The 22472-nt window shown below is 34.9% G+C and overlaps 1 protein-coding gene across 1 annotated transcript in view; it reads left to right on the top strand.

Annotated features, from left to right (window-relative positions):
* The window catches only part of CSMD3 (CUB and Sushi multiple domains 3), a 618612-nt gene that overhangs the window by 285718 nt on the left and 310422 nt on the right, over positions 1-22472 (top strand). Inside the window, exons 7-8 of the mRNA XM_087962106.1 lie at positions 10972-11049; positions 21840-21927. Coding sequence (XP_087818232.1) covers positions 10972-11049; positions 21840-21927 — 166 coding nt within the window. The remainder of the gene's footprint in view (positions 1-10971; positions 11050-21839; positions 21928-22472) is intronic.

The raw sequence follows: 22472 nt of genomic DNA, 5'->3' as shown, positions 1-22472 counted from the left end.
CTCCAGCAGGGGATTGGACTAGAAGATCTCCAAGGTCCCTTCCAACTCCATGACTATGAATCTCTATGATCTGTGAATCTATGAACCTGGTGGGATTTGAACTGCCAAATTGCAGGCAGCTGATAGTCAGCAGAAATGGCCTGCAGTACAGCAATCTTGATTTCCCACAGCATTCCATACTGACATCCAGCATGAAAGATCATTAGCAAATGCCAAGAGTACCTGGCATTGATTTTTTAAAAGGCATTTTTTATCCTACCTGTATTATTTTTATAAATAGCTCAAGATAGTGAACATACCTAATACTCTCTCTTCGTCCTATTTTCTCCATAACAACAGCCTTGAGAGGTCTGTTGAGAGTTGAATTTGGGTTGACTGGCCCAAGCACATCAAGCCAGCCTTCATACCTAAGGTGAAAGTAGAACTTAAGGCAGGCTTAAGGCAGTGCTAAATTTCATAGTCTCCTGGTTTCTAGGCTAGTACCTTGACCCTGTGGATTCTGAAGAATTCCAGTATTTCCTAAAGTAGTCCAGCTGGAACCTCCTTAAATCAGTGCTGCTGGAGAAGGGTCCTTTTCTTGCTGAAAGAAGTTTCTCTAGTGTTCTGCCATAAACTCAACATGAAGAAGACTGAGGTGTGCTCAAAATCAGAGATATTATTTATTAAAAAGGGACTAGCCTTGAGATGCGTATTATCTGAACTTTTTTTCAAAGGGATACAAGGCCTCAAAACTTCACAATATGAATTTAGTATATTGATTGAAATATATTTTACACATATGACATTTGGCATACATTCAGTAGAAAAATAAGGGTGCTGGAATCAATAAAAAGCTGACACTTCAAGATTTTAAACATGAAACCAAATCAAAACCTTGAACAGAAAAGCTAGTTACAAATTATTGGATGGTGTTTTTCTTTTCTCCTGGAATCATATTCTAGATTTATGGATAGGTTTACTGACAGTAGTAAATATAGTTAATTCTCAAAGTTAGGCAGAACTAGTCACACTGCCCCCATAAGTTTCTAGTCACACTGCCCCCATAAGTAAGAATCATTATATTTTATTATTTTAACATTCTTCTCATACTGTTTTTTCCAGAAGTGCTGCAAAAATGACTCCTCATACCATGTCATGTTACTGAGTTGCTGTTTAATAAAAACTTTATTCCATTCTAAGTAATTCAGGCAAGAATCCTTGATAATTTATTCTTAGTTGATAGTGTTCTCTTTCTCTCTCTCTCTCTCTCCCCTCCCTCCCTCTCTCTCTCCCCCTCTCTCTGTAAAATATAGTATTTTATCAGTTTAGGAATATAATTATATATGTGGCCTTTGAAAGTCCCATTTATTATCAAATCACAATGTATACAACCCATTCTTATTTTCTCTTTTTAGCATGTAATATTATTTTGGCTGAACTATCTGCAGCAGCATCCACAAGGAAGGGAACAAGGAAATAGATAGACAAAATCAGCATTGTAGTATAACAATGCAGACCCTTCCCCTTTTGTCTGTGCATGATGACACTGCACTCATATAACAAAAAAGAACAGTCTTCCTCTGGAAGACCACAATTGTACTTTAAACATTTTGACAAAAGCAGTAAAGTCCTTTGGATGCCCATTATCCATTCATGAACTGCAAAATCTTTCTACCTTGTAATCTATTTTCTTACAATGCCTGCACAATACATATTAAATAAGCAGGATGAAAAAGAATACATTTGAGGAGGACCAAGGACAGAGTACATGTATTCTTGAATACAAGTTTGCTTAAAACTGACCATTTCTCTCCAAAACCACATGCATTTTCACAACAAGATCCATAGGAGACAAAAAATATTGGCTGCTACATCTTTCAGAGGTTTATTTTTCATTTCCATTTAATACATTACATTTTGAAAGTAATTGTTTTTTGAATTAACTTCCTTTGATTTTGACAGGAAAAACAAGAAATAGTTTAAACGTCTTCCACTCTTTGGACTGAAAAATACTTAACCCCGAGAGACAATATCTTCTATACGAAGCCTTAGGCAAAAAATATTAATGTATAGTTTAGTAAACTTAGTTGTACAAAGATGGTTGCTTTGTAGCATAATGTATCATTTTTCTGCTGGTGCTCTCTGATGTTGGTTGGGTGAAATGACTGCACACAGAAGCAATAAATAGAATCACCCATGCACATTTTTATTACCAATGTGTAGTGTATCTGAGCTGTCAGCCTTACAATATATTTCTATAATAATGTCTTTATAATGTTATAAACTGGTGCTACAGATACTATTTCTGCTAAAAACCTTAAAGAAGCTTCAACCATACGATACAAATATTAAACATCTCAATTAAATGAACAATGGTCACTCTTACTACAAGAAGGGGAATAGGTTTCTCTAGCCATAAGGAATGCTAATCTAGCTTCATCAGCAAAGAAGATTTTAGAAAGGTGTTGACTTCTACAATACTGGAAAAGAGCATGTTTGACTTAATACAATAATGAAAAGATTCACACTAGACTGCTGGATTTTGTTTCTTTGCAGCTATATAGTAAAACACATCTGTAATTATGATAGACAGAGAAAAAATGGCTGCACCAAAAATGCATTTCAGTCTTGTGCATAGGACTTTAAACTCAAAGTTCAGATCACTCCCCAACATCATGAAAACAAGTCACAATTTATGCTTGATTCCCCACAACTCAAGAAGGCAGAGAGAAGAACAAATTGAATCAAGTTGACTTCAAGATCAAGAGTATGAAATGAAAAGTGGATTGGGGAGAGATTTTCATACACAGAAACACTACTTGAAGTCCATAGTTCAAATATTGTTAAGTAAAGCATCAACTCATTGTTCAGAGAAGGAAAGCACTACAAAACAGAAAAGGATCTATTATTCCTGAGAAATACAGCAGCATAAATTGATGCCTGAATCTGTATTTCCTTATCTTTGGAACCTTTAATTATGATATTCTATGGGCTATATATGGGGATTGGGAGTGGAAGATAGGTATTATGATCTTTCTCTTTTTCTCCATGTAAATGGTTGAATCTTCATCATTCTTCCAGTGCCTTGTACACTGCTCAAAAAAATAAAGGGAACACTTAAACAACACAATGTAACTCCAAGTCAATCACACTTCTGTGAAATCAAACTGTCCACTTAGGTAGCAACACCGATTGACAATCCATTTCACATGCTGTTGTGCAAATGGAATAGACAACAGGTGGAAAGCATAGGCAGTTAGCAAGACATCCCCAATAAAGGAGTGGTTCTGCAGGTGGTGACCAGAGACCACTTCTCAGTTCCTATGCTTTCTGGATGATGGTTTGGTCACTTTTGAATGCTGGCGGTGCTTTCACTCTAGTGAGACGGAGTCTACAACTCACACAAGTGGCTCAGGTAGTGGGAGTCTACAACCCACACAAGTGGCTCAGGTAGTGCAGCTCATCCAGGATGGCACATCAATGTGAGTTGTGGAAAGAAGGTTTGCTGTGTCTGTCAGCATAGTGTCCAGAGCATGGAGGTGCTACCAGGAGACAGGCCAGTACATCAGAAAATGTGGAAGAGGCCGTAGGAGGGCAACAACCCAGCATCAAAAAGGCTACCTCCTCCTTTGTGCAAGGAGGGACAGGAGGAGCACCACCAGAGCCCTGCAAAATGACCTCCAGCGGGCCACAAATGTGCACGTGGCTGCTCAAATGGTCAGAAACAGACTCCATGAGGGTGGTATGAGGGCCCAACATCCATAGGTGGGGGTTGTGCTTACAGCCCAACACCGTGCAGGATGTTCGGCATTTGCCAGAGAACCCCAAGATTGGCAAATTCGCCACTGGTGCCCTGTGCTCTTCATAGATGATAGCAGGTTCACACTGAGCACATGTGACAGACGTGACAGGGTCTGGAGATGCCATGGAGAACTTTCTGCTGCCTGCAACATCCTCCAGTATGACCAGTTTGGCAGTGGGTCAGTAATAGCGTGGGGTGGCATTTCTTTAGGGGGCCGCAGAGCCCTCCATGTGCTTGCCAGAGGTAGCCTGACTGCCATTAGGTACTGAGATGAGATCCTCAGACCCCTTGTGAGACCATATGCTGGTGCGGTTGGCCCTGGGTTCCTCTTAATGCAAGACAATGCTAGACTTCATGTGGCTGGAGTGTGTCAGCAGTTCCTGCAAGATGAAGGCATTGATGCTGTGGACTGGCCTGCCTGTTCCCCAGACCTGAATCCAATTGAGTACATCTGGGACATCATGTCTCGCTCCATCCACCAATGCCACGTTGCACCACAGACTGTCCAGGAGTTGGGGGGTGCTTTAGTCCAGGTGTGGGAGGAGATCCCTCAGGAGACCATCTGCCACCTCACCAGGAGCATGCCCAGGTGTTGTAGGGAGGTCATACAGGCACGTGGAGGCCACACACACTACTAAGCCTCATTTTAACTTGTTTTAAGGACATTACATCAAAGTTGGATCATCCTGTAGTGTTTTTTTCCACTTTAATTTTGAATGTAACTCCAAATCCAGACCTCCATGAGATGCTAAATTTGATTTCCATTGATAATTTTTGTGTGATTTTGTTGTCAGCACATTCAACTATGTAATGAACAAAGTATTTAATAAGAATATTTCATTCATTCAGATCTAGGATGTCTTATTTTTGTGTTCCCTTTATTTTTTTGAGCAGTGTATTTTCCATCTTTTGCTCTGAAGTAGGAATCATGGTGGCACAGTGGTTAGAATGTTGTATTGCAAGCTAAATCCCTGCTCGTTTCCAGGAATTTGATTCTCACTGGCTGAAAGTTGACTCAACCTTCCATCCTTCTGAGATTGGTAAAATGAGAACCTAGACTTTGGGGGGCAATATGCTGACTCTGTAAACTCTGTAAGGGCTGTAAAGTACTTTGAGGCAGTATATAAGACGAAGTGTTGCTATTGTTGTTGCTATTAGTTTATTGTCCCAGTCAGAATTGGGCTACTGTGATGACCCGGGGCATGGCACAAAGGCAATACAGTCAGATAATCAATAAGAGTCCCTTTATTAGCTCCAACTTTGCCCCCAATATCCTGGTTACCCTCTAGCTGGAGAAAAACTCTCCCAGGAACAGCCTTTGACTTCAGAGAATCAAGTCCAAAATGTGATCAACAAAAACTGTAACTATAAGTCCAATCAAGGCAAAATGATGAATTTGGCAGGGCAGGAGCAAGAATTCTAGATGTGAACACACGGCAAAACTCAACATGATTGGGAAGACTCCAGGAACACAGATAAGCAAAGTCAACACAAGATAAAGTCACGTTTGCTCCCAGTAGCTGCGGCACGCAACATGCATTTCTTTTAAACTTTCTTCACAGCTGTGGCTAATGAAGGGAATCAGGGCTCTTTCCTCCCCCGTAAGCCACGCAACCCATGTTGCTCTCTTCTACGTTCCTCCCTGCATGCCCTAGGATGAAGGGGCATGGGCCTGGGTCTACCTCTGAACTCCCTCTCCCTTGTTCTACTTCTTCCCTGCTCTGCCCAGCTGGACTTCTCCCTTCCCCAGTTTCCTTCACAGCCAACAGAACCACTCTCCCACTCCCTGCCAGCTGTTTGTCTTCCTCCTTGGATTCAGACTTTGACAGGGGCATGACAGGTACTATTTAAGCAACTTTCAAGATTTATAGCTCCTTCTCAAAGAACCAGTAGCAGCTGTGACTAGAAAGACCTTTACCCAAATTCATCTACACCAACTTTGTCTTGTCGTAGAATCCTTATCACAGACAATCATGCTTTAATCATCTTGCAGATGGACTGTGGCAAAACACAAAACATGGATGTCTTAAAATTATCCAGCTGGTATTGAAAGTAATGGAAAAGTCAGGATGTGCTTTTGTACATGTTACATCTCTGCTGTGCCAGTTGTACTAATTTCCAGTAAGTTTTGAGTACTATTCAAGGCATTGTTTTTTTTCCCCATTTATGAAGCCTTCATAGCCAAAAGCCTAGTAATTTGAAGACCATATTTCTCCCATTATTACTGCGTGAGCTTAGAATGAATGTACTCCATGTCCCATCCTTCCCATCAATGCCACCTGATGAAGCCGTTGTGTTATTAATACAAGTTAAAACAACTGGGACATTTTTTGACTACCTCTTGATTGGTTTTGTTCATTTTCTCCTTTTCATCATATGATTGGGAGGAGGAGAGGGAATGTTTTCTTACATTTAATGGTTGTCTTTAGCTCTAATATAATAATTATAATATCAGTACAAATGAAGAAACAGAAGTTTTTTCCCCTTAACATCAAAATTCTAGTGTCTATTTTATAGGTTCTTTGGTTCATTTTTGTTGGATGTTTGTTTGTTTCTGCTTTGAAATACTATCCTATAATGTAACTATCCGTTTATTCCACCATTTCCACTCCACCTACCCATTCACTATTGATAAATGAAATATTTTATTTAGGTTGTATAATATAATTTGATGTCACCTGATTGGAGATGTGCCATTTGTATATTAAGAGAAGAAATATTTGTAATCAGGACTTGAAAGACAATCTAACCAACTATTAAGAAAGTCACTATGATTTTAATATACCGTAGGAAATATAATTGTATTGTATGTAGTCAGATTCAACATACTGGAATTAGTATGAAATCTTGCAAAGATTTATATCTAAATAATAGAATCTATAATCACAACCTAAGTCAGATGCTTAATTAGTTATTTGAAAGTTTGGGGAGTTGTTCAACTTTTATTGCAAAAGTTTTTAGCTAAAACCTTTTCTTGTTGTTGTTGTTGTTGTTGTTGTTATTGTTATTGTTGTTTTAACACACTGTTACCATTTCCTCTATTTCAGATAATTAATTAGCTAAATTGTAATGCACAGGTATAAGAAGCAGAAATAAGCAGTGTGGGCAGATGGAATAAATCCCACAAATAAATTTTAAAAATCTCCAAAATAGCCAATGATCCTTTAACAGCCAAGAAAATGTTGATTGAATGAGAGTGATGAATACTAAACATTATACAAGAGAAGGGAAGGTGGGGAACCAGAATAAGAATTGCTGGAAATATGCAGAAAAATCACACTTAGCATTTTTATCCACATAGCAAGTCCTTTCCAAAGGATTGGCAGATGTTGTTTTTTAATAATATTAAAAGTATCATTGCAGGATGTAAGTTTTTCCAAGTTTAGTGCCTTTTGCAATTGATTAATGGTGATTTAATTAATGTTGATGGTGTTCACGGGTGCTCTAGTTGTTTTGGGACTGTATTCAAGATGCCTATTACTATTGGTGCTATTATGCTTTCTTTTGTTATAGTTGTTCTATTATTATTGTTGTTGTTGTTGTTGTTCTTGTTGTTGTTAAATTATGATTGATCACACAGTCAGCCAGCTTTTAGACTCGATTTGGCATTTTTATCCACCTATTGATTCTATCCCAAGGACCTGGGATAAGCAGATGTTGTTGAATGGTGTTTATTATTATTACTATTATGTATAAGTAATCTACTGCTAGATCAACAGTCTTAAAACGTAATAATTCAAGTACTAACAAAGGACCTAAATATTATTAAGATAAAGGAAAAGGAAAAGGTTCCCAAGTCTAGTAGGCAGTTCTCATCTCCATTTCTTAGCCGAGAGACCAATGTTGTCTGAAGACCCTTTCCATAGTCATCTGACCAGCATGGCTATATGCCAAGACACATAGAACACTGTTACATTCTTATCGAAGCACATATGAGTAGATAAATAGATGCATGCTTTCGAATTGATAGGTGGGCAATGGGAGCTTGTACCATCAAAGGGCACTTGGATCTTGAACCCAGGCTGCCAATTTTTCAGTTGACAAGCTCATTGTCTTTAACTGCTGATGCCATTGCATTTATTATTAAGATAGCATCTAAGAATATAGGCAGTTTCAATCAGGGGGCTTTTTTGTAAAATTAGAGTGCTCAAATCGGATAAATTCAATATTTCCAGATTTTGAGGAAGTCCTTTTGGTTTTGCTCCAATGACTCCAATCAAGATTGGTGTAACATTTAAAAAATAATAATTCAACTTTGATCTGCAAGTCCTTATATTTCATATTTTCCCCATTTCTTTTCTTCGATGCTAAAATCACTCTCAATAGCAACATCAGTGAACCAGGTTTACCTCTTTTAAATCACTGTTTTATCAGGCATGTTATGAACAAAATACCTGTCTGTTTGCATAAAGTTCATAAGATCTTAACCCACTCATTTTCTAAACCCTATTCAATTCCAGTAGTTTTTACTACATTCAAATTCAAACTTCAGGCAAAGTTTCCAATTAATAATTTTGGCAACTCATTTGTGACTGCTTGTAGTCAGTTTGTGAAATTTCACTGCAGCCACTGATCAATTGTTTCATCCTTTTTATTAGAAAGATGGCGTTTGCTGTTGTCAGTTACTGTAAGATTTTTGCCTTCATATAATTAGTTGTCAAAGTATGTTCTTGAGCCACTAAAATAAAGACTTCAGCTTCTTTAACTCTGATCTTAACCAACTCCATGTGGGTTTTTTAATCAGCTATTTTAATCCATCAAGTATTAACCATGCAGCAGCTTGTTCTTCTAATTAACAAATTTGTTTCCAATTATTTCTTTTCTGTATTCAGCCTTCATCTTTGTTATTTTCAAGAGCTTTCCTTGATTGACGTCCTTAGCAAGCGTTCTTGGCTCTTCTTAATATGGTCATTAAGGCCATGCTTTTCTTCCTGCTTTACCTGTAGAAGTCTTCTATTCCATTCAGCTTTTGGCAAATACAGTAAAACAAAATCACTTTTTGGATTATTATTATTATTATTATTATTATTATTATTATTATTATTATTATTATTATTATTATTATTATTATTATTACCTAGGAATCCTAAATGCTTGGGAGATCAAGGATCATGATTTGGGTAGTTGGTTGAGAAGAAAAATGGGAAGAATACAAAATGGTTTTCTGAAGTCAAATACCCTCTTGTTTCCGACTTCCATCTCTTCTATTCACATTCAAACATTTATCACTTGCTTCATGAATTCTGATTCCTTTCTCCCTTTTAGTTTATGTTCTCTATTGCATCTCAGACAGTACTCTAAAATATAATAATAACAATAAAAAAAGAACACAAAATCTTGTTATTTGGCCAAAATGCAGCATAAATGTGTACAGCAAATGATCTGAAAGCAAGTAGCTAAGTAGTATATTTTTATAATCATTTAAATCATGGAATGAAGAACCATGTTTCCAACATGATTATTAAGTAACATAATACATATAATGTAAATTCCCAGAAATCCATCTTAAGACACTTCCTTTATTGGCAAACTCACATGGGAAATAATTATGGAAAATTGAAGATAGTTAGGTACTTTTTTCAGAAAAGATGCTATAAAAAGGAGGTTTAGTGGTAGAAAATGGTGAGGAAACTCTGATGGAGTTGTGTATTTTGCTTGGTGAGTTTTTTGATGAAATCTGGAAGTGATATAGCCATAAAGTTACTCAGTATCTTGGACTGCAATATTTAAGATATATCTAGGATTTGTTCTAGGACAGTTGGGCAAATATGATTTTCCCCTTTTCTGAAGGATATAGAATTGATCTATCTGTAAAATATTTTTATATCAAAATGAAACACTGCACTTCTTTGAGAGATGAAAACAAAGTAATAAATTTAGAAATACTTTGTGAGGATGTGCTAGCTACAGATGGGCAGTAAACATTATTTCTGAAGCATTCATAGATGGAAAATGTCAGATTTCTGGATCTTTAATATTTGTGTAGAAGCAGGAATTCCAGCTGCAGAAATCAAATGGATGTTATACTAAAGATGAATATACTTAGTCCACTTTTGTAAATGGTCATTCTGTTTATGAATAGCTCTATAAAAATGAGACTATGGTAACAATGTAATAGAATAACAATACAGGAGAACAATAATAGGGACTGTTGTTACAAGCAGAGAACTGTGATTCATAGATTAAAAATCATTTATTTGATTAGTTATAAACTTTAAACATTGTAACCATGCCATCAGATGGCTTTTCTCTCTAAGTTCAATTTTCCATATTTAATTTGAATCTATGATTAAGTTATAATACAGTAGTTTACCAAACAATATTATTTAATTTTATCATCAATCTCTTTCACTTGGTTAAAATCTCAGTATACTATCCTGGTGATTGAATTGTATATAGTGGCTGATTGTGTATTGATAGATTGGTAGAAGGTTATCTATTCATCACAAATGTGGATACTATTTTAATGCTGTAATTTTCTTTCCCTAGACATTTTAAAATTACTTAAAATTTTATAATTAAATGAGATGGAAAAACAAGTCTATATAATACTTTCTTATTGAGTATGATTATTTTCTTGAACTTTGGTTGGAAAATAATTTGATGATAATTCAAAGTCTTCTCACATGGGTAGAATTTTTAGTCCATGTGAAATTGTGCTAAAGGATTGGTGAAGTATCAACTTTGTGTTTTACAATGCCATAATGGATTTGAAATATCATAGTAAAGTTCTTGGAAAAATAAGATAAAATGTTGGTTCCCATTAATAAGGGAAATAAATACACATTAAATAAGAAAAGGATTGCCAAGTCTATTGTGCCCCATAATTAAATTCAGTTTTCCAAGTTCCATAACTGCACAGTGAAATTGCCCAAATCCAGTTATGGCACATGGGAAAATATTTAAGTTAATTTTAATATTTTGCATAAAAGGCACAATATACATTCATTTCAAGAAAATATATGTTTCTCCTTTGTGTATGCCTTTGTAGCTACTGTATAGAAACCTTATAAATATTTGCCTTTTGTGTAAAAATATATATTCTTTTCAAGTCTTTTGGGTCCATGGTGCTGTTGGAAAGAAATTACTTTTAATTTGTACTTCCATGATTAAAAATAATTGTCAATTGAAATGAATTTTTTTTTAGATTGCTTTATCTGATATGTGTTTTTGTTTGTTTTCTTAACTAGTGAAAAAGGCCATAGATTTTAAATCTAGAGGATTTAAATTGTTTCCAGGGAAAGACAACAGCAACAAGTTTTCTATCTGTGAGTGTACTTCTTTTTGTTACTTTTTTAGTGCAAGAGTGAAGTTTGTGCTGTCTCTGTTGTTTGTGTGTTGTACTGTTTCACATATATTTAAGCATTTATGTGTATGAAATCTTTATGCTCTGGTCTGCATGATGAATATGCAAAAGTGTAGATGTGCTGTGAAGAGTGACTCTGTATAACATTGGCATATCAGAATATGTTTCTTTCACTGTTAATGTTCCAGTTTAAATTAAGAATTATAATAAATTTAAATATATATAAGAGACAGTGGTTAGAATGCAGTATTGCAGATTAACTCACTGTTCATTGCCAAGAGTTCAATCCTGATCAGTTCAAGGTTGACTCAGCCTTCCAACCTTCTGAGGTCAGTAAAATGAGGACCCAGATTGTTGGGGTAAGATGCTGACTCTGTAAACAGCTTAGAGAGGGCTGTAAAAGCACTGTGAAGCGGTATATAAGTCTAAGTGCTATTGCTATTTTCCTCTTCTGCTTTTGTTGGAAGTTACGTTAATATAAGTAACTATGCATTATTTTTATGTCTTCATAAAAAGAATTGAAAGAAACATATTTTCCATTAATATATAGGATGACAACCTTTCAAATTTGATTGATGCATACAAGGAAATAACATCTTCATTATGTATAATAAACAGATTTATTCTGCAGTGGTAGAGAGTTTGCTTTGTATTATTTTTCTCAGAGAAATATTTAGCAATGCACAAAGGATTGAAATGTCAAGCTTTATTAATTATTTTTATGGGCTGGCAGAAAGTAATAGAAAAATGATTTTGAACAGGATGTCATATGATCTCTCGCCCCCACCCAAGGTTGCCAATGGGTTCCATTGTCTGATTTGAAGAATAAATGATGAAAAATTAGAAAGAATAAAATACACCTCCAAGCCCATGTTGAAGCATGCTCTGCTTACTTTAGACTTTTTTTCTCCAGGTTTTTCAGTCTACCTAAATATTAAACTCTAACTTTTTAAAAATCCAGTCCAATTTTTTTCCAGTATTTTCTTAGTTTCCCTTTGGTTGATGTAATGATTATACAATGACATGAAATGTTGGTATTAGAAGGCTAACAAGCTCAGTTATTCCCTCTCTAAAGAAGATAAGGGAAAAGGATACCTAAAATAAATGGATAGTGTACACTACTTTGCGGTTGGAGAAGAAAAACTGAACTGAGAGACTAAGTCTTCTTGAATCTTGGAACCTGAAGGAAATTGATCTGTATAATTGTACAGTAATATTTTACCATTTATGCAAAAACTAGAGTTTGTGGAGAATAGAAGACATCTGCTACTAGATAAGGGCTTCAGACAAAACTAGGTCACATCAAAATTTTGAATTTTCTCTACATGTGTTATTACCTGGTTGTCCTTCAGATTTCTGCAACCCAGGTTTGGAATACCGATAAAGGAGAATATTTGTAGCTCAGGGTTGAAATGAGGGGTCGTTGGCTCTCTCTTAGCTTTGTTATTTTCTTCAAGATATTTCATTACCCAAACTAGGTAACATCATCAATGCTAGTTCTATTGTTTAACAGATTATTTCAATATAGTATGTTTTCCAGGCACTTTATAGTTATTATTTTAGTAGCAGAACTTCATTTTCTGCAAAGGCCTGTGGCAATCTCAGGCCTGTGGCAATCTCAGGAAAAGACATGGTGTTTTACGAGATCACTAATAGATGTTTAATTGTGTGCTCATACTTTTTCTAAAACATTTTGAAGTGCTACACATCTCTGTTAGGATAAAACTTGGCTCCAGATTTTATTGGATATTAGGTATGACTTAGATTCCTACACTTCTATAATTGGGGTTGCAGTTGAATTGACCTGCATCAGATTCTGCATAGTGAAGTGGTTGACATCTTCACTTACCGTAAGATTTTATTTATTGGGGGGGGGGGGAGTAGCTTTGGAAAAACACATAGGATAGTCAGTAGTCACATGACAATTTATAATCTCACACTTGAGGAAGGGGTCAAGTGATGTTAAACTTCTATGAGACTTTTCCTCCCATTTCCACTCTTCAAAAGGAAAGAAACAGCTAGAAAAATTCTGAATAGCCCCTTTTCAATTATGGAACAGTACCAAATAATTTTGTGACAAATTCTGACCTCAGAATTTTATGATCTTGGGCAATACAAATAAAATAAAAAATATGTCATTAAAAATCAAATAACTCCTTCTGACATTTAGAAGGTACAGAGGTTGAGCTGACTTCTCAAACATTGCTTATCCTGATCCACGTGTCCCACCATATATTTGGACCTCTCCTGATCTACCGTAAAATGCCTGTATCTATTGGCCTTCATCCTAAAAATATCACATATAGTGCCATCCATGTCTGAAGTGACTTGAATCAACTAAGTTAGTCTGGGCATTGTGACATTTAATTTCAATAATATTAAAAAAGAGCTTGTTCAGAGCAATTTATTGTATTATATTCTTCTTCTTGTGCCATATCCATCATCGGATATTGGAGATCATCTTGGTGATCCTATTTTTATCAACAGCTGCATGAAAAAGTGCTGCTGAGTTTTGTCCAAACCAGTCCCTTAGATTTTAAAGCCATGATGTTCTTCTTCTGCCTTGACCTTGTTTGCTTTTAATCTTTCCCTGGAGGGAAATTGTATTATATATTAAACAGATTATATGGCTGTCCAACACTGGTGACTCCAAGCAGCTCAAACATTAAAATCCATAACATAAAAACCAATGAAACTCCATCCTACACATAACAGCAGCAACACAATCAAATCAATCACTTGATCAGTTTCGTCTCCATTCATGGTCTCCAGTCCACATCTTCAGGGCCTTTGGAAAAAAGGAACATGGTGGAGGCCAGTGGAACTTCAGGGAAAATGGTTTTCCATAGAGAAGGGTCCACTACTCCGAAGGCGCCTTTATCATGTTCCCATCAGATGTATATCCCTAATATATTGGACCCATAACCTATCTGCCTTCCTGTTATGGTGAGCTCGGTGGATGTAAAAGGGGAGAGCAGCTCTTCAATTTCTTAACATATTCTATTCTTTGATCTACTTAGAGACAACATGCAAGTAAAATCTACATGCCTATTTTTGATAAGAGTATCTGAAATGGAGATGAACAATATTTTTAACTTAGCTTCTGCTGAATATACAACATTAAGAAATTAATACCATTTATACATTATATGAAGTCAGAAAAGTTTTAAAAGAGCAGAGGTATTGGTAAAAGTGTATAATTATTACAGTCATTTTTCAGGGTGGAACTACTTTCAAAGCATTTAGATACTCTCTATATGCATAAAATATATTGCCTCAAAGAATGAATTTTGTTTTATCTGTGAATTTTAGGGGGTTATTTCCATACATAATGATTGTATTGGAATTCATATCCCATATTTAAGTTAATGAGAACTTTCTATCACAAGCTTCAAAATAATATTTAATGGTTATTAAATATTGTATTTAATATTTAATATTTAATATTATTAAATATTGTGCATCCACAAGCCTATTCAGTTTCACAAAGTGGAATTAATCTTCCACTTGTTTTGTTTTACACAAAACCTTCCCACCCCCTAAACTTCAGCATTAGAATACATGCAATTCAAAATATTGCACTCCAACTATAAAACAGATACATATTGCATCATTCAAATATCAATATTGATTAAGATTCCTTAAGTGGGGGGCTTAGATTTTCAAGTTCATGCATGAAAAGTGCTAATATTTCCAATGAAGGTAGTATTTCTAACCTTTTAAATTATTGTTATTTTTAAAATTATATGTTGGTCATGCCATTGTCTATTGACTCTGGGTGGCTTACAACATCATGAGAAGAGTAATATAAAACATTAAAACATTAAAAAAAGAAGAGCATTATATGTTAACAAAATTTGAGTCAAACAGGAACCAGTTTATCAATGGGATGGAGGTGGGATCTTCTTCTCATCTACTAACCATCTCCTGCAAGGGGGACTGCAGTTGGGATCCCAAGCTAATCGGCCAAACCAGGTTTTAAGGCCCTTCTGGAAGACAAAGAGAGTGAGGGCAAATCTCACCTTTGAAGGACATGATATTCCAGAAGATTAAAGCCACAGCAGAAAAAGGCTCTTCTCCTGGTTCCTGCTAGCTGAAGTTACTTAGCCAATGAGTCCACAGCATGCCCTTTCTACTGGAGTGAGTGGATGAGCTAACCCCATTCGGTGAAGTGCTTTCTCAGACACACTTAACTTTAGTTTATACTTTCATGTATTTTATACTAATTTGATTTTCAAAGAAGGTTGTTATCTAGAGGTAGATACATTTGATACTGATGCACATGATATATAGATCGTTTAATGTACTGGTGAAGGCATCAGGCTAGAAACCAGGAGATTATGGCTTCTAGTCCAATCTTAGGCACAAATTCAGATGAGTCACCATGGACTAGTCATTCTCAATGGCAGTTGAGGCCATGGCAAGCCATTTCAGGGATCTTGTCAAAAGAATTGTTCAGACAATTGCTAAGAGTCAACATTGATTCAAAGTTACATGCATAGACACCCATACCCACAAAAGTTAGAGGAGAGAGAGAGAAAGAGAGGTAGAATAAGATAACTTGGAGAAAAGGGACAGCGAGGAGGGAAAAAGAAAGAGAGAGCAAAAAGATGCAGTTAAGAAAAATAAAGTAGAAAAATATTGGAAAATGAATTTGTTATGCTGAGTATAGGAGATCTGTTCCCTCCTGTTTTTTGCATAAGAATGCAATAGGGGATAAATAAATGTGAAACTCAGTTGCTTTTATATTGAAAGAGGTGGATGAATCATTTTTAAGCATGAAGTGAAGGTAATGTACTACTGCTTTTTTTTTTTCTTGGAAAATTAATATGCAATGTGTTTGATTAGTTTACATATTATTTCTTATAATGCTGCTACTAAGGTTCTTTTAATGTGACTAACATTTTCATTTGCTCTCATTGCTACTAACGTTTAACTCTGATGTTGCTACACTACTACTCTTATCACAGTTCCTGACTTAATGCTAAATACTTACTGTATTTAATGGATAAGTGGGTCTTGATTAAAATGTAGCAACCATGCAGACAAGAAACCTGTATTTTCAACCAATTGAACATAGGCAGCCACAATTATTTTGTAATACATAGTGTACAACCTTATTTTTAGTAAAGGATAATATTTCGATGTATGTATGATATTCTGTTTAATGCTTATGAAACAGTCATTTGTTTTCTATTTTTAACTAGATATGTCAAGGGTTCATTAACTCCAAGAAGGTTTAAAAACTATTGTTAGCCCTAAGTTTCCATATTAAAAGTTTCTAAATATTTACAGGAAGTCTATCTCAAAATTTCAGATGTATCAAATCAAATTAATATCATTGGCATAAGCCTTCTTCCTGCAAACTGTTCAGCAATCCACTAATGGTCTATCCTAATTGTACATTCACACTAATGTCATATTTTTGTTGATCAAAAACATTAAGGTAAAAGTATAAGGAAGGAGGAAAGATAAAAAGGATCAAAATTAGACAATGGGAAAAAAACTGGAATTAAAATGCAAATGATATTGACACATAGTATCAATAACACTAGTTTTCACACAAGGACATATTTAAACCTAATTAATTCAATTGAATATAGCCAAAATAATGGTAATAAGGAACAGCAGATGTATGAGCAGGAAATAAAGTCAGAGAGTCTTATTTCTATGCTTGCATATTTATGCTATTTCAACAATCACCAGGAGAAGCAAGAAAAGAAAGAAAACTTCAAAGATATATTTGATCAATGAATTAAAATCAGGGAATATATCTCTTGAAATTTTGGCTATCTCTCCAAAGCCTTTAATTAACAAAATTATCAAACAAATGCATATAAAAAAATGAGTAAACAGAAATGTTAATCAGAAAGCAAAAATATTTCTTTTTTGTCTGTGCTCTGATCTTAATATTTACCCTATTCTTTAAAAATAGTTTTGTCTTTCAATCATTATAATATCTACATAATATATTTTTATCATTGTTGTTATTATTATTCCTCTTCCATTAGGAGCAATCAATTTTCAGAGCAAATGTAGGAGCCGAAGAGGAAGTCACTTTACCTTTAATTTTAAATTATTTTACTAGAAAAAGAAACCTAACCCATCACCAAAGTGTGACAGTTTTCTCGATTTTGATCAGCTGAGCATATTATGTTGCACAATCTCAATTTCATAAAGTACAACAAGAAGCAAAATATTTTCCCTAGCCCTCTGTGGACAAGGAGAATATCTTAAAAGAAACATTTCTAAAAGGACATCATGCTTCCATTTTTGTTATTTACATTTTAATTTGCTTCTAAACATTCAATAATGGGATAAATTAGAAGGAAGCAAACAATGAAACAAAGCAGGCATGAAATGGAGCATGTACATTCTAATTCTTTCTGGGGCTAACAAAAGAATGTCCAGTAATAATAATATTAAACAGAAAGTTTCACAAATCAGAAAGTATTATATCAAAATATCTTCTTTCTTCTACCACAACTGGAGAATAAGAACATACAGTGAAGTCCCCCAGCATTTATCTAGATTATGACATTATCCACTCATTGATGAGCCCTTAAAAACCATGCAATTTTCTTTCTAGTAACATTCTAGGGCCTAAAACTTAAATCTAGAAGAATATAAAAGACCAAACTAGTATTTTAAATGTTAAAGGAAGCATTGGCCTTTATTTTAAGAATGTTTCTGAAATTTCATTGAAGAAAGTTAATCCATAAATTTAACAATACAAGCAAAATATAATCCTCAATATTCTTCACTGTGCCTGAATTAAATGCGGTAAAGATTGGCAATTCATAGACAAGCCTGTCCAATTTTATATTAGCTATTTGGAAAATTGATACTTAAAAAGTGAGCCAAGCAGTCAATCTATGGAATTACTGTATATAATACAAAGACTATGAATACATATTATCAAAGGATGAAAAGTAATTGAATAAATGATAAAAATAATTTCTGCAATACTTTCACAATGTGTATAATTCTGTGCTACAACACAATAGATACTTTGATATATATAAAAGATAATAGAGTTATTAGTATAGAAATGTTGTCGGTATGACATAGCAATCGATATAAATAACATATATAAATGCATATAAATACCAGATAAAAAAAAAAGTGAAATATTTGAGTTTTTAAAAGTTAGGGAAAATATTCAGGCATTTTGGATTTGTTTTCCAAAATTAAGAAGTTTAATTTCCACTTTTTAAATACAACCCAGATTTGAAAATGTTGGATGAATAGAATATAATAGAATAGAACAGAACAGAACAGAATAGAATAAAATAGAATAGAATAGAATGGAACAAGAGCACACTGAAGATTGTAAAGTTTTGTGCACCACCTGTTTGTCCTATTGTACATTAGATTTTTGGGGGTAAGGAGGTGAGTATATTTGTTTGTTTGTGTGTGCAAGATAATAGATAAATTATAGAAAATATTATTTTATTACTACATTGTTACAGTATAGGTATAAGCCATCCAATTCTGTTTTCAAAAAGGTACAATTGCATGGGATCATCTACAGTTCTTGTAGTAATGCAGGGAAGATTCAAAATACTCCTTATTTGTCTGTTGCAATTTCTCTGTTCTCAAAGTTATTTTCAAAGGAAACACCCAGACTCAGACCTACAGCACAGCGATGCTGAAATCCTAAACCATAAAATGCTAAACAGGGTAGAAGTTTGTTTAAATTCTTAATAAATGATTACTGAGACTAATTTAATACAAATTGGATAAAATGGACAAAAATGATATTTATTCTCATTTATGGTCAGACTTGCAAAATGAAAGGTTCTGCAATTTCAAAGATGAGCCAAAATAACAATTCATAATGTTAAAATGTTTATATTATTTATCTTTCTGGATCAAAAGTAATCTCAACCTTAGCCATAATGTTCTCACTCCAAATTGGAAACAAACAAAAAGCTTTATATCATTTCCTTTCATCTTCATGTACCTTAATACTAACTGTTTAGTTAATCATCATTCTCCATTATACTTGAACTTCTAAGCTACCATTACAATCCTTCTCTCTTGGACTCTTTGGCTCAAAGACATTACACCCTAAGAATCTCATCCATAATTCAGACATTGAGGGGGAAATGCACAATTGGTCAATGGAATTTGAGAGTACATATGTATAATGCTATCTTTTCCCAGTATATCATACCTTATTGGATCACTATTTGTTAGATCTTAATTTGGTCCTAGTAACTTGTCACCTATGTGATCAAAAAGTTACATCATAAGCTTTTTGTTTTCCCAGCAATATTTTATAGATATAGATATAAACACAATTTACTCTTGTCATTGACTGAATTATAAATTATAAAATAGATTTGCTCCATAGTGATATCTCTGATTTTATTTCAGAATAAGAGAGAAATAGCCATAGTGTTTTGTAAGTGTAAAGTATAAGTTAATTAATCATTAGTGCACCATTGAAGGATCTGAAGAACCAGCCTGGGAACAGACAGTCCAGGCGGGAAAATCTATGCAGTCAGTGAGAATCAACACCATTGTGATTGATAAATTATCTCTCTCTCTGTCTATCTCTCTGTCTCTCTCTGACAGACAGAGACAGAGAGACAGAGACAGACAGAGACAGAGACAGAGACAGACAGACAGACAGAGAGAGAGAGAGAGAGAGAAAGTGAGAATCGGCATCATTATGATTGATAAATTGTGTATGTGTGTATATCTATATAATATTCACATACATACATACATGCTGTTTATCAATCACAATGGTTTTGACTTTCAGTGATTATCTCTAATATCTCTGTCTATCTATCTATCTATCTATCTATCTATCTATCTATCTATCTATCTATCTATCTATCTATCTATCTATCATCGAAAAGGAAAGTGTCAGGGTTCCAAGTAACACACCCAATGGAATAAAAACTCCAAGCTTGACTCACTTCGGTGTGGCAGCCCTGAAAGTGCCGAGCGGGTGTGTGTGAAATAGTTCCAGGGCTGGTAGAAAGAGGAAATGAAAGAAAAAAAGAAAAGAAAAGAAAACAAAGAAAACAAAGAAAAAAAACTTCATAGCCCTTGTTCAGCATATGCAGAAATAATCTTAAAATGATGAAATTACTTGGAAGTAATGTGTATCTGAACAGAACGATACCCTTACCATTTGCCACCTCATTCTTTCTTGGGTAGCATTGAAGTGTAATGAGTTGTGCAGTTCTTCAAAAGTTCCCACTGCCATGAGGCATCTAAACCAAATGAGTGGGGAGTGACAGAGGGAGAAAGGGAGGGAGGGAGGGAGGGAGGGAGAGGGAGAGAGAGTCCAATTAATAATTGGATGGAAGATAACCAGAGAAAACCAGAGCTCGGCAGTTAATAAACTTCTCAGAAGAAAATAGGAAAGCAGCCTGTACTATATCCAAGACAAATGCATGGACTTGTCCATGAAGTTACAAAAAACCAAATTGTATTATAAAAAAATTGTGTATTTGAGAAAATGTTCCCTGCTAATATTATTTTAAATAAATGGGCTGTGTATTATTTTATTTATTTATTAATCACATTTCTCTGGCTGCCCATCTCGCACAAAGCAAAACTGGGCAGTGGCGTATAGCAATTGACTAAAACAATGAGATAATAAAAACAATCATTAAGAAAGGATAAACATTTTATACATTATAATAATACATTATAAAAAGTAAATATTAAAATAAGAATATTATCAGAAATTATGCCACCAGTTAAGAGTTTTTCTTCAACATAGCATTGGCAGAATATAAGCATTTAGAACTGAAAACATCCGACATAAAACAACTGTTCTCAAAATTGCTTTTAGAACACTGGGCACAGCATTTGGCCTAAGGAAAACCACATTGTTGAACATGAAGCAAACTAATACTCCTATAAAGTTGGATACCAATAATATGTCCGATTTTTTATTCCTAATATCAGAATCTAGGAGATTTGTAATGTTTTATCATCTATTAGCCATGGTGGCACAGTAGTTAGAATGCAGTACTGCAGGCTACTTCTGCTGATTACTGGCTGCCAGCAATTCAGCAGTTTGAGTCTCATTGGCTCAAGGTTGACTCAGCTTTCCATCCTTCCGAGTTAGTAAAATGAGGATCCAGAATGTTGGGGCAATATCAGAGGTGGCATTCAGCAGGTTCTGACCAGTTCTAGAGAACTGGTAGCAGAAATTTTGAGTGGTTAGGAGAACTGGCAAATACCACCTCTGACTGGCCCTGCCCCCATCTATTATTTGCTTTCTGAGTTCCAGCTGATTGACTAGGTCTCCTTTTGTTGCCCTGCACAGGAGAAAGGAGCTGGAAAGCAGGTTTGTGGGGAGGGGAGGGAAAGGGATTTTACAATAACCTTCCCCCCAGGAGTGGGGAGGGAATGGAGATTTTACAGTATCCTTCCCCTTCCATGCCCACAAGCCACGCCCACAGAACCAGTAGTAAAAAATAAATATTATGCTGTAAATCATAAGTCTAAATGCTATTGCTATTAGGTATCTAATAATACCAGCTGTTTCATAATAAATGATGGAAATTAAAGTTTAGGACCAAAGTTTAGCTTTTTGGTATTCAAAGAAATAACAAAGACAAACTTGCATTTGGCTTTTCTTTCCCATTGTAAAAATTGTGTACTAAAAAAAATCTAGCTCATTAAGGTAGCAGGGAGAAACTGCAACAATAACCTACATCTTTTTTCTTTGATATTTTAAAATAATTCCTAGCTGTCTATGTTGTTTTTATTTTTCAGTAAATGAAGGAGGGATCAAACAGGCATCAAATTTGTGTCCAGATCCTGGAGAACCTGAGAATGGAAAACGAATAGGCTCAGACTTTAGGTAATATTTACTAACTAAAACTTCACATGGGGTGAATTGACTTAGGGATTCTCTAAGTTGAAGTCCACAAGTCATAAAGGGGTCATAGATGCCCACTCCTGCATTAGAGTGTTACCTTTAAAATTAGTCTGATTTATTCCACTCCAAAGATGAATTTGAACATGATCATGAATGTTGTACTTAAGTTGTCATCTATGCAGGCATTTAAATATATGTTGCTCTACAGGAAGTCCTTGACTTTTTACCACATTCTGAGACCAGAATTTATGTTGCTAAACAAAGTGAGTTATGCCCAATGTTATGAACTTTTTTACCACCGTGATTAAGCTAATCACTGCCGTGTTAAATCGTGTAGTATTTAAGCAAATCCAACTTTCTCCCAATGGTTTTGCTTGTCAAAAGTTGACTTGAAAGGTCACAATTGTATTTACAATTGTATTTACAATGATGCTACAGTCATTTTAAATATATTCTGTTGCCAATTGCCTACATGTGACTATGCTGAAATGGATCATGTAACTAGCTGAGATGGTTGTAAGTGTGAG

Source organism: Notechis scutatus, chromosome 3 (genome assembly GCF_049901735.1).
Source record: "Notechis scutatus isolate UNSWTSFEM ecotype Mainland chromosome 3, rNotScu1.2, whole genome shotgun sequence".
Lineage (NCBI taxonomy): Eukaryota > Metazoa > Chordata > Lepidosauria > Squamata > Elapidae > Notechis > Notechis scutatus.
The sequence above is the reverse complement of the archived record's forward strand: the minus strand, read 5'-3'. Positions and strand labels throughout refer to the sequence as shown.